Raw genomic sequence first — 14006 nt, forward strand, 5'->3', positions numbered from 1 at the left:
TATAGCATTGTGTTGTTACTGATAGTTTTAAGAATGTAAGAATTGAGTAAGAGTTGTTTATCTTTTTTTTTGAGCATTTGAAGTAAATGTTAAACCACATTAACGGTCCACTCTGATTGGCTGTTGTCGCGCACATTTCCACGATATTTGTTTGAGGAAATAGCTGCAGATCACCGAAGTCTTAATTTTCACAATCAACAATCATGATCATATAATTGTCTAGTTCTATCTTTGAGTTAGAGGGCAAATCACCAATTTCTTGACAATATATACACTGTAAAAAATTGCTGTAAATTTACGGCCAATTTTGAACACTAAAATACCGTTTTTGTGTTCAACAGCTTATTACTGTAGTTAGCAAAGCATTGTGGGTAGTTAGCAATGCATTGTGGGTTACCAACATTAAAGTGACAAGACAAATGCTGTAAACGGTATGTTAATGTTTCAATTACATGACACTACCGTATTTTTCGGAAACTGAGTTTTGACTGGAAATTTGGAGCATGGTCAGAAATCTGACATCTTTTACATTGTGGCAATATAGACTATGTTTTTTGCCAACTTAAATTAAAACAACTAGACACCGCAAATAATTTGCCATCAAACCCCGGAGGACCTAATTAGCCATAATTTGGATGTTGAAGACTCTTCGGAGGATGACTTTAGATGAAATTTGCTCTTCAGTGCTTGTTCTTCAACTTATATTGGGATTTATGTGTACCAATTTATAAACGGTGAGTTAATTAAGTCTTACTTATATTACCTAAATTATTTTATATTAAACTAAAGTTCTGAGGATTGCTGGATGGCAATATATAATATTGAATTTAATTCCTCTGGAGTGCCAGTAGAGGGCAGTTTTCTATTGTTCTATTGTTTCTATTGTTGTTGTTATTGCAAAAGATGCAGCTGAGTGAATTTTGGGGAGAAATAAATAAAAAGTGTTTGCCGGTGAGCGGTTAAAAAGGCAAAATCCGAGTGTCTCTCATATGACTTCAATGACATTAATTGGAGCTTAGAACCTTCAAGCAGTAACAGACACGACATGAACTTGATGGACAAATCCAAACAGTTAAATCAGTGGAGTTACAATACAATACAATACAATAAAATTTATTTTTAATTATTTCTCTATTTATATTATTATTTATTTAATTTATTAAGTTTATTTTTTGATTGTTTGTAGTTTTAAATTTTGATGTTGCAAATGTTAGCTAAATGCATTAGCGTTAGCTGTAGCGGATGATGTATGGGAATTGAGCCTCAGACTACAACATAATCACATTGACGCAAACACCAGACTGGATGTTTTGTTGGCCTATAGAAGGGGTCCCCAAACTTTTTCCTGTGAGGGCCACTTAACTTTTCCCTTCTCTGATGAGGGGCCGGGGTCAGTTTGTAACTGAAAAAGTGTGACGATTGCAGTAGTGCCTAAATGTAAAAATTGATTGTTTTTCAGAAAGCCACAATCAAATAACCCTTTCTGGATTCTTCACGGAACAAAAGTAAATAAAATAAAAATAATATAATATAATATAATATAATATAATATAATATAATACAATATTTTTTACAGTGTAGATTTTGACCAATATCAAAAACTTTGTCACGTTACATTTCATCTAGAGCAGTACAAAGCAATTTTGACGTTTTTGACAATTGATTTGATAAAACCCATAATTCTGAACAAAACTGCTAATTTAAAAGATGAAGATTTTGATTGCTGTTTTGCGTTCTGATCGATTTGATTTTTGCTTAAAGTGCCTGTGACACCATAAAAACATCTTAAATAGCTTTATTATGTGAATTAAAATCGTATTTTGAGACGTTTCGACTATATACAGTGTATCACAAAAGTGAGTACACCCCTCGCATTTCTGCAGATATTTAGTTAGTATATCTTTTTATAGGACAACACTGACAAAATGAAACTTTGACACAATGAAAAGTAGTCTTTGTGCATCTTATGTAATAGAGTTAATTTATTTTCCCCTCAAAATAACTCAAAATATAGCCATTTATGTCTAAAGCCCTGGCAACAAAAGTGAGTACACCCCTTAGAAACTACGTACATCCCTAAATGTCCAAATTGAGTACTGCTTGTCATTTTCCCTCCAAAATGTCATGTGACTCTTTACATAAGTGCTGTCAGCATTGCTGCAGAGATTGAAGAGGTGGGGGGTCAGCCTGGTAATGCTCAGACCACACGCCGCATTCTACATCAAATTGGTGTGCATAGCCGTCACCCCAGGAGGAAGCCTCTTCTGAAGACAGTACACGGTTATTTTGAGGGGAAACTAAATGAACTCTATTATATAAGCTGCACACAGAATACTTTTCATTGTGTCAAAGTTTCATTTTGTCAGTGTTGTCCAATGAAAAGATCTACTTAAATATCTGCGAGGGGTGTACTCACTTTTGTGATCACTGTACAACAATTTGGCAAAGTGCAGATGGCGAAAAATGAGTCTTTCAATCTGCTGTTTAGCTACGTCTGTCATTATGGCACTCTGGCGCTAATTTCTGGGTGATGATGTCGGCATAGTAACGATTTCAGTTGATTAAAATTAAGCCCAATGGGGAAGAAATATTCAGAACGAGGAAAATGCGACAGAAAGCTGCTAAATGTCATCATTGTTTTTAAAGGTGGAAAAGCGCTATACAAGTATAACACCAAATATCTCTCTACCCCAATATTTATACAGGATTTTCTTTTTATGTAACTATTTTTCCACAATTGCTCAATAAATTGTATGGTCATGACAAATAAGTCTTGTGCTAAATGTAATATGAAATATTAAAAATGTATTTATTCAGTACGACAGGGCTAAATTACTGCATAATGGTCAAAACTGCCGACTTCTTGAAACTCTAGAACGGTATTTTATGCCACCGGAGGTAGTCCGTTTTTCTGTTTTCCCTGCCCTGAAACAAAACAGGAGGCATGAGAGCTAGGTGACATGCTAAACTGAACCGAGCGGCTCTTCCGAGTCTCTTCCTCCCCTTTTGAAAACGAAAAATCACACAAAACTACCCCGACTCATGTCTCACATGGCGGCGGGGGTGATTGTCTTCACCGATCGGCCAGCCCCTAGCGGCGAACAAGTTTTGGCTCATCGTTCTGCTGCGGCCCTGGCAGGCGGGCAGTGCTCGTCGCCGTGGACGCAGAGGGAAATGAGTGCCGCAAATGCCGCATTCTCAGTGGGCAAACCGGCCGACATCGGAGTGCGTGGCTGCCCCTTGCCCAAGCCGGGTATAGCGCTCTATAGGCGGGCACGCGAAGAGGACCGAGGGGCCAGGAAGTCTAGACCCAATCGAAAACCGGAGATGAGAGTGGGGGGCTCCCCGGGCCCAAGCAGAGGATAACGCTCTATAGGCGGGTATGCCTGGCGACCATGGTGTGCGACAAGCCGTCGATCGTCGGCCGGGTGGCCTTCTCGTTGGAAAGGGAGCACTGTCACCCACAAAATGCTAGCCACCTCCTTATTAAAACATTTGCCATGATCCCATTATTTGACATAACATAAAGCACGTAGCTTACTCACTTCATCATCCCTCTAATAGTCTCTAGATTGTCGGACTTGTTTTGCCCATTCTTCGCGGTGAACAGGATCTTTTGGAAATCCTAAAAGCCTCACACCACTCTCCCTAGTGTAGCAACAAAAGCCTGCACTTTGGGCTAGCGTAACGCAAAAAATAAACAAATTAATCTGCAAAATCAGCTGAATTCGCAGTTGATGTGCTTACTATAGTAATGGCTATATTGTGAAAATGATTAGTCCGCTGACGTCACATTTGCCTTGTTCCTCAATCCAAACTCTGGTGTGAAGTCACTCATTTTAATGGTGGGGGATTTAAAAAATTGAATGGTAAATGGTGTAATACTTATATAGCGCTTTTCCACCTTTCAAGGCGCTCAAAGCGCTTTACACTATCTCGCCATCCACCTTCTGGTTTCATGTTTATGAGTAGTCTTTCAATGAATAATTGTCACAGCCTCAACTTGTCCAAAAAGTCATTCTGCGTTTCAGCCTGCGCCATCTGAAAAGTCAGTTATAAGAATTGTTCCTGACACCAGTTTCCCTAATCGGCACATAATTAGGTAGCTTTAATCTGTCATAACAGGACACGCGAAAGTCTCAATATCAAAGTTTGACAGACGCTTCCAGCTTAGCATAAATAATCTTGACCATCGTAGACTTCCGGAACAGACTCAGGAAACTGTCAGTCAGATAACACATCACCTGGAAAAGCACGTTTAAGCTTCACACGAGTGCTTTGACAAAATATTTTCTGCGATTCTATGGATGTGGTGAGGAGTTCGGAGGGGAGAAAGGAAGAAAAAGTTCAAGTTTACCCTCGCTCGACAAGGAATGTGTCCCTCCAGACTTTGGGTTTCCGGTTGGGTTTGAATCTGGGAAAACAAAGAAGCGTACAGTAAGCCATGGTGTTCTCGCTCTATCAAATAGAGAATGTAAGGCATGTTGCATCCTACATAAAAGCAAGTTTATCTGCAATGCTCGCACGAAATGTTTTCTAAATCAAATCATGTTCGGATAATGAGGGGGTCCTTGGAGGGGCCCAAAATGTTTACGAACCCTTATTCTAAAGAGAAAGCATCTTACTCTTATTTCTCTGTTTGTTTTCCCCCAAAACCACAAAGTAAATCGCGCAATCGGTAGAGATTTTCCATTCGTCCCTTAATTGCCGTGGTTTTCTGCCGTCAAGAAACAATAAATTGCTCAGGAAATTGCAGCGGCGCGACCTCAAGCACGTCTCTCGCCGGGTGTCTAAACAGCTGACAAAAAGCAGTCGAGGGCATTAACGGGCATTTGTGTCAAATGTTATGTTGGGAAACTGGTTTTGATGATTCTATTAAAATGTATTGCCAAATAATGCCATTTTTTAAATGAGCCATTCCAAAAAGTCAGACTAAAACCAAACCATGTGTAATATTTCCCATAATAAGTATTATCAATACAATTAATCTGTTCCAGAGAACCCGAATACTAAAAACGTTTTATAGAGAATAAGTCAATGGTAGCCCATTAGTTAGTTCATAATTTGTGCATGAAATGGTTGTAAAAAAACTACGTTCATGGCTCTCTGTTGCAAAATCAGGCAACTCCAACTTGAAAATATGTGATTGTAACATCCCTACTAGCAACCAGTCATATTATGTAACATACAAACCTATTTCCGGTCCTTTCCTGCTCTAGCAGCTTCAGTATAGACTTCCCGTCCATGTCTGGAGGCGTGTCCAGCCCGGCAATGTGAAGGATAGTTGGTGCCAGGTCAATATTGAGCACCAAGTGAGGATTTCTAAAGTACAGCATAAATGACATGAATCTACCCATACTTTAACAAACAAAATATCTTCCCATCGGTTCACTTACACAGCACCAGGTTCTACGTTTGGCCCTCTCAAGAAGAACGGCACTCGGATGTCGAAGTCGTACGGCATCGACTTGCCTTTAACCAACCCGAACTGACCAATATGGTAGCCGTGGTCGGCGGTGTAAATAACGTACGTATTGTCCAGCTCGCCCGTTTCCTCCAACATATCGTAAACCTGCACGAAAACATATTTTTATAATGACCTCTTGACAACTGATTCCAGCTTATTTCCCGTTTTATGACCCCACCTTTTGCACGGAGTCATCCACGGACATGAGGGTCTGCAGCCTCTTGCGGTGAAGGAAATTTGTGAACTCCATGTGGATGGGCTTCATGGGACCTGTGTACTGCATGATCCAGTGCTTGTCCATGTTGGGGGCGTAGTTGTAGCTGGGTGTGCTGGTGGAAGACCAATAGGTGAGTGAAAAAATGTAAAGCTGCAGTTATACTACATTCTCATCGAGTAATGAGTTCCCAAACAAAGTCAAAGTAATTGAAAAGAAACCGGTGATGTGCAACGTGACATCGCCATTTTGACCAAATAGGCCCCGTACCGCGAAAAGTGCAAAAAATATTCACGCTGCTAGAAGATGGCTTTAGTTCATCCATAGACTTCACTATCAGTTGACAAGACAGTTCCTAGTAGGGGTGTGACAAAATATTGCAATGGTGTAGAGCTGAAACGAATACTCGAGCAACTCAAGTAACTCGAGTTTAAAAACTAATCCGAGTAATTTTATTCACCTCGAGGAATCGTTTAATTTTGCCAGCTCTAAGCATCACGTTTTGCCTGGACTACTTTTAATGCGGGACAACGCGCTGACGTCACGTGCGTAGAGGAAGGAGCGGAAAAAAAAAACTTACTGCAGCCGACAGCCGCTACAAACTATGCCAACGTTGCTAAAAACTGCGCCCGCATGATGCTAACGTGGTAGCAGGTAGTGTCCGATGCGTCTCATAGATATCGCATGCATTTAGGACTAGATATGAAATGACAGACTCGGCCGCGTCTGGGCAGCGTTAGTAAACGGCCGCCATCTTTAAGCAGTAGACTTCTCATCGCTAATAAATATAACGTGACTGTCACTCGCTCACGTAACGTTAGCCCTTCGGAGGGCTAGGTTTCTATTGATTATGACCACTGTCGATGCGTGGCTAACGTGTCTTACAAACAGGTTTAATTTAATCTGTAAAAACACAGCGCTGTAGAGTGATGAGGGTGTAAAATTAAAACATAATAAAGCTAACTGTCAGTTTTAGCTCTGTAGTCATTGCTGAATAAAACACCAAGTAGCACTGGTCCCTAATATGCTCCAATAAAGCAGGTATCATTTGTTTATTTTGAACACTGCAAAAACTCAAAATCCCATTAGTACTTACAGTTTAGACTAACTTAAAACTTAACTAGAACTTAATTTTTTTTTAATAAGATGTAGAAGTTTTTGGAGTGAAAGCAGTGAATTTTTTTTTGTCGTCACATCTGAGATGCAATTGTTGGCTGTTTTCAACAATGTACATAGAAAATAAAGACATTGATTGACTGAAAATGGTTCAATATTGGATTGAATATCTTTTTTTCTTATGTATATTTGTAATTGCTCTTTACCTAGAAAAAAAAAAGAGTTTTGTCTGATTACTCGATTAATCGATAGAATTTTCAGTCGATTACTCGATTACTAAAATATTCGATAGTTGCAGCCCTACAATGGTGATATAGCGTGATACTTTGCATCCCCAAAGGTTATCGATATGCTCCTGCCAAAAATCGAGATATTGTTTTAAAAAGGTGTCAGTGTCTAAAAAATGAATAAAAAGGAACCAACAAATTGTTACCAAAATCTTCCAACACAATAGTCTCTCATTTAACTCTAAGGCTACATTGACGGTGCTTGACGCCCAATCCATTTAGCCTAGAAACGTTCATTCATTCTGAACCAGAGCATTCACAGTCATTCTGTCCTACAGGTCACTTGCTGTTCATTTTAGGTCATTTCCTGTTGAGTTTGAGTCACTGCCTATTCATTTGGGTGATTCCCAGGTCACTTCCTGTTTTGTAACTCAAAATAAACAGGAAGTGACCCATAAAATACCCCCAAATCAACAGGAAGTAACTGAAAATCAACAGGTAAATGACCTTAAAAGACCCAAAATGACCTCATTACCTGGCATTGGCTGCCACTGACGGCCATAGACGTTCAATCCGTGGAATCGAATGTTCCACCCTCCCAATTCAAATGGATTGGACGTCTACTAGTGATAAACTCATTCCAATTCACAGCAGAAGCTTGTTTTTCTGTTTATTGGTCGATTGTAGAATATCATAGAACGATTTCCTGACCAAAGTAGCGATAGTCGTTGTATCGCCATATCGTCAGATCATCGTTATTGTGAGCTTTGTATCGCAAAGCGTATCGTAAGGTACCAAGAGGTTCCCACTCCTAGCTCCTACAGATATTGCGCGGGGGGCCGGGCCAGGCAGAGCATCAGGGAGCTTTCATTGCGATAAACTCAAACACGCTGCATTCTAACGCTGGATTTAGGTAGAAACAGGACGAAAGTGTTAGTGCATACAAGGAGGCAGGAGTGTCTTAAGAGTGATTTGGTCGAGGATTCAAGGTAATTATTATATAAAATAGCACCATGCATGCAAATTGAAAAGTTGTAAAAAAAAAAAAAAAATTAAATAAATGGAAAAAATTGGCGTAACTTTAGCTTGAAATATTTACGTAAAATGAATTACAATTGCCCGTTTTTGCTTTTAACCTAACCAAGAATCTGGACTGATTTACGTTAATGTCTATAGAAATTTTGGGATTTACGCATTATTTACAAGAAATCTCAACTTAAAAAGCTCTTTGTTTTGTGATGGGCGCCATGTTAGATTTGTATCCATACACAATAGCGTAACTTCACATTCATATATCCAGGTAATTTTCGGCCTACTGCCCGTTTTTTGGCAAAAAAAAAAAAAAAAAAGTAATTTTTTTTTTTTTTTTTTTAAGTTTTATTTTACGTATGTAACAATTCTCTCTAAAAACCACGATAGTGACAGTAGTGACATCGGAATTCAACCTTAATAAGTTGTGATAGTATATAGAAAAATGCTAAATTTGCTTTGGTTGAGTAAAATTAAGATGATTCTGCATGCTTTCCACAAGTATTAAGGTACTGGTGTGAAAATTGAATGATTTATTAGCTGTTGAAAACTTTTGTCAAAATTGCATTAAATTAAAAAAAAGTCACTATTTCGGGCAAAAACTTTTAGGATATGTTAAATATTGCTATTGATCCTGAAAATATAGGTGATTATCTCTGCATTTGGGGAGTTTTGTGCACCTAGCATAAAATCTGAGAACCTTATATCCATTTTTTTCCAAGTTTTGTTATATATATATATAAAAAAAATATATATATATATATATATATATATAAATTTTATTTTATTTTTTTATGCCGCTGCCTATGGAGATTCATATATGCCTAAGGGAGGTGCCTGTTTTGGTTTTAGGTCACTAGCGGCTTTGGTCTTGAAAATATTTTAATTTCAAGTTTTTGAAAAGAGCCTAAACCTACATCCTTGGTTATACTGCAATACAGTATTTTTACGTAAGCTTATCATACTATGAGAAACCGATAGTGGCTAGTGCCAACGTCAATGGCAGCAAATGAGTTATCATAAAAATAGGAAGAAAATCTAGCATGCCCATGATGCTAAGATGCTAAATACATGTTTTGAAAGATCGTTTTGTTCAAATGTTTGCATGCCAGCCTGTAAGAGGCCGTCTGTGGCTACCCGGTAACAGGTGCCACGCCGGTTAGCCACGCTCGTCAATAGTGCCTGTGTTTGCCAGGGAAAACGTCTTGATTTCACGGTGCCAGCTCCTCGTAGTACAGAGTCAAGACTCTCCTTGCTCACGCCGCCATAGATGCGCTCTCTCCTGTGAGAGATCGTTTTTTTAAGGCTGGCACGCGCTGGCGAAAAATAATAGTTCCCCAGAAGCGGGTTTTGCATCAATGCCTGGGTTGAGAGAGCTCAATAAGTCACGGACGTCTGAGAAATGAGTGAATAAACAGCAACGGGGGGAGCATTGAGGCCCGCTGATGGACGCTTCGCACCTGTCGGTGTCTTTTACTAAGACGGCTGTGAAAGTGCAAAAACATGTTGAGTATGGAGGGTGGTGACAAACAATGCAGGAGACAGAGAGACATTTGTGACCTGGTACAGTGAAATAAGTGACAGTGACACATTACATTGCAACCATTTTGCAATGACGTTTCATCCCAAGTGGGGTTGTTCGTGAATCCTGGATTTCCAAAATTGGGAGAAAACAGAAATGGGAAATGGCACTTAGATTTTGACAACAACACTTCACTTGTCTGTAGCAACCAGCGTGTTTGTGAGGCTGGACAAGCACCAAATTTGGTACGGACACTCGGAACATTCTGATGAACACTTTCTTTTACGTTTCAGCCATGAAATAGTGGCTTGAATGTTTTTCATTTCACTTTTCAAATTCATTCTGTCACAGTGTCATTGAAACTCTTTAACAACCAAACAGTTTTAAAGCGACACTAGGTAACTTTTCAACCTTTATAAAATATTTTCATAACATTTGTGATAATTTGTCAACTGACAACTAGTTGAATGACACCTCTTTTATATGTTGATGGGGTCTGTATCGCTTTCACCGGCACTAATTAACTTTCAGGAGGGTGGCAGGAACCCTGCCACACACACACACACCAAAAAAAAAAAAAAACTACAAATGTGCTTACTGCTTTACGGCATATGTCACTTCCCCCTTTCCCCATTCATTTAAAAGACAGAAGTAAATGCTTTCGCGCGAATTCTGCAAAGATGGCAGAGCAACAAAAGAGACAAAAAGTAATGCCCCCCCCCAACCAAATTCGAGTTCGGGTCGGGTGGGTTGTTAGTTAGCCACACAGTTGCTAACCATCATCTGCTATTGTTTAGCCACAACTGGATTCATTGACTTATTTAAAACCCCTCTTAATGTTTTTGTTTTAATAATATTTGTAAAACTTTCAATCAAAAAATAACTAGTAGCTCGCCATTGTTGACATCGCCAAGTGGTGACGTCACATCGGGCTCCCTGCCGTTCTTCCACAGTGTCTTTAACTACGTAAGGTGGTGATTGAAATACACCACAAGGTGTCAATGGCGAGTTTTAAATTAATTAGAGAACTGGCCAAGGCAAAGTCTGAGTAAGTTTTATGTGTGTTTTGCATAGCTATTTTGATTGGGAATACCAGTTCTCTTTGCATTGAGCGCTTTTCTTTTTGTGAACATTATTTTTTTGAGGGATAGGAATATTATTTTTGTTGTGCTTTCACTAAATGATACTGTAGCGACTTAACTGTTCCGACCAAATGCATGATGGGAAGTTGGGCAACCATGACTCTCAGTGGTGGCTGGAAATGGTATACAGTATGTTTCTGCGTTGTATTTAATTAGGCGTGTTAAGAAAAAGATCTTCTCCTGTCATTCTTCCCAATGTTGTTCGCCACAATACTTATATTTGTTGTGGAAGAGTTGCCACTCTGCCTTTTCGCCCTTTAAATGCTATTCAGTGTGCTAAAACGGCGTCATTGTAAACTGTTTGAGGCAATGCATGAACAGGTCATTCCGTGTATGCGTTAATTGCCTCAAATATTTTAACGTATTTAATTGAAAAAATTAATTAACGCCCGTTAACACAATAAATTTGACAGCACTACTTATTACTATTCATCCCTCACACAGCCGCTGGAAACAGAAACGTTGCTTAATTCATCTCCAGGCGACCGTGAGATTGATTTTTGATTGCTTGATGATTTTAAGACTATGTGCGGATGTGCGCTGGTCCTCATGGGAAGCGCAGTCTTCCTTAAAGCAAAACACTACCGCTTTTGTCCACCGGCGTCGCTAAATTCAACCAAAACTGAAAAGTTACCAAGTGTTGCTTTAATGTCCAAACCTGAACCATTATTGTCATTCCCATTAATTTGACCGTTGTAAGCATCGTTTTCAAGTCATTCTCTGATTCGTCTCAGTTGCTGCATTAACACTATTTTTGTGACAGGGATGGACACCAGTTCAGTCCACTGCTCACCGGTCATTCTGACTGTCTTAGTCCAAAGAACAGTTAAATATTCTTAATAAATTCATTTTTTTAACATAAGAATTTATATAAAAGCCTGTTTTTAAAGACTCAGCATCCCACAATGGACTTTGTGCAAAGAACGGTCCAATCCTACGATAGTATCTTGAGTTAGCCACAAGCTAATGGTTTTCAATTTTAAAAAATATTTACCGTATGTTCAGACTGTAAGTCGCACCTGAGTATAGGTCGCACCAGCCCAAAAATGCGCAATGAAGAGGAAAAAAAAAAAACCATATAAGTCACACCGGAGTATAAGTCGCAGTTTGGGGGGAAATTTACTTGATAAACACATAGAACAGATATATCATCTTCAAAGGATATTTAAAATAAAAATAAAATAGAGAAAACATGCTGAATAAGTGTACAGTATGATAATGTTACATGATGCATGAACAACGAAATGCGAACGTGGCCGATATGTTAACGTAACATAGCGATTAAGAGTTATTCAGATAACTATAGCATAAAGAACATGCTAACAAGTTTACCAGACCATCAGTGTCACTCCAAAACACCCAAATAACATGTGAAATGATATAATGTGTTAATAATTTCACACTTAAGTCACACCCCCAGCTAAACTATGAAAAAAACTGTGACTTATAGTCCGAAAAATACTGTACATAACGTTGCAGAATTATTAAAATACGTACGAAATTAGCAAAAGGTAATCTTTACGCTGATTTATGTAAATTGGGGATTCCCTGTGACGATATTTACAAAAACGGTAAGGAAACGACCAATCACTTTGAGATCATTTCTAACATCTTGTTTGACAACCTTCCACAAAATACGATTTTTTTAGAAACACATTGCAATGTTTATTTCAAGATAAAGGTACTTTGACTCGATCAGTCTTTTTTTGGAACGCATAGTTTCAAAACTTCAAGTGAAATACTGTATTGGCCCGAATATAAGACGGTGTTTTTTGCATTGAAATAAGACTGAAAAAGAGGGGGGTCATCTTACATTCGCGGTCTAGACATTATACCCATTCCCGACGCTAGATGGCGCCAGATATCGTTAAAGCGATGTTCTGTCATGACAGATCCCAGCTACTCTCCCATTCGCGACGCTAGATGGCGCCAGATATCATTGAAGCGATGTTCTGTCATGACAGATCTCAGCTACTCTCAAGTTTAATCAGTTTGCATAATTTTACTGCAATGTTTTTCCCTATTCAGATTTGTTTCAAGACTGCAGTTACAGTTAGACTTCACTTTGATGGTTGATGCAGTTATTGCAATTTTGTTGTTTTATCACAATAGATTGGTTTATTTACATTTCAAAAACCAGAAGCCATTCATTTACGAATGTGATTGCACTTTAGTTTACATATTTAAATGTTCAGATATTAAGATTTGATTGAGGCAAAATAACATGCTTTTTCTCTCAAATATATTAGGATTAATATTAATTATTATGATCACTTGTTTCGGATGTACTTTAATTATTTTCTGTATAAAAATTAATTTGGTGTTCAGAAAGTCTTTTTTCAAACTTGAGTCTTGAAAAAGAGGGGGTCGTCTTATAATCAGGGCCGTCTTATATTCGGGCCAATACAGTAATCTCTCCGTACGAATTCTGACTCATTCTGCTAAACCACGTCAGAAAGACGGAGAAACACACTAGTGCAGCCACGAAACATATTGATTTAATGACCGATCAGGTCACAGAAACCTTTTGTTCCATCACCTAATGTACCACCAACTAAATGTTCCTGGTAATGTTGGCGCACGAACACGGTTTCTATTTCCCCCTTAAATCAAGCGGGTTACATTCCACTCACGAAAGCTTTAATGAAGAGCCGCTACCAGAGCTGCATCTCTTTTGTGAGCAAGCATGAACTCTTCAACCGCCCGGTCGGTCGCTCTAATAAGCCCCAACAAAAGGCACCTGTCTCGGTACGAGGGAATCGGGAAAGAATAGCAATATCCATTCCAATTGAATAGTTCTTTTTCTTGCGAATGATCGCTGCGAGTCCTCGTTGTCCAAATGAATTGGACGTCCGGTGCTGTCAATGGCACCCCCCCCCCCCCCCCCCCCAAAAAAAAAAATCATGGATTACTACTTCCTTACACTCTGTTGGGAAAACCACATTTTACAGTGTTAAACCCTAAGGAATGTTAATCGCATTAATAAAACACATCCCAAGCAAGTGCTGCCGTCAAAAGTACAGACTGCGCTTTTGATTTACGAGGCTATTCCGCCTATTCCTGCCACTTCAGCTCTCGATGCTTTCGGAGTTATGGCGGCTTAATGGCAGTGGGAGACTCTTCTCACGAGAACCGATGATTAAATGCTTGTATTATTTTGGTGACGAGCATTTGCGGGTTCAATGTGTGTGGTTTTTGGATGGCAATGGAATCACGGGCCAGATACAGTCATCGTTCGCTAGTCGTTGGGAATTCACCTATTTGTGTAGAAATGTAAAAAATGAACCGG

At 39.1% G+C, this 14006-nt stretch overlaps 1 protein-coding gene and 1 long non-coding RNA gene across 5 annotated transcripts in view; one reads left to right on the forward strand and one right to left on the reverse strand.

The window, feature by feature from the left end:
- The window catches only part of sulf1 (sulfatase 1), a 70956-nt gene that overhangs the window by 16699 nt on the left and 40251 nt on the right, over window positions 1–14006 (reverse strand). For all 3 annotated transcript variants that reach the window (XM_057823824.1, XM_057823825.1, XM_057823826.1), the window contains exons 6-9: window positions 5646–5796; window positions 5397–5572; window positions 5194–5322; window positions 4358–4414 (exon numbers count right to left, since the gene is read on the reverse strand). In XM_057823824.1, the coding sequence (XP_057679807.1) occupies window positions 4358–4414; window positions 5194–5322; window positions 5397–5572; window positions 5646–5796 (513 nt within the window). The remainder of the gene's footprint in view (window positions 1–4357; window positions 4415–5193; window positions 5323–5396; window positions 5573–5645; window positions 5797–14006) is intronic.
- Window positions 1–14006, forward strand: part of LOC130908426 (uncharacterized) — an 85090-nt gene that overhangs the window by 14632 nt on the left and 56452 nt on the right. The gene's annotated exons all lie outside the window — the stretch shown is intronic.

Source organism: Corythoichthys intestinalis, chromosome 20, assembly GCF_030265065.1.
Source record: "Corythoichthys intestinalis isolate RoL2023-P3 chromosome 20, ASM3026506v1, whole genome shotgun sequence".
NCBI classification, from domain to species: Eukaryota; Metazoa; Chordata; class Actinopteri; order Syngnathiformes; family Syngnathidae; genus Corythoichthys; species Corythoichthys intestinalis.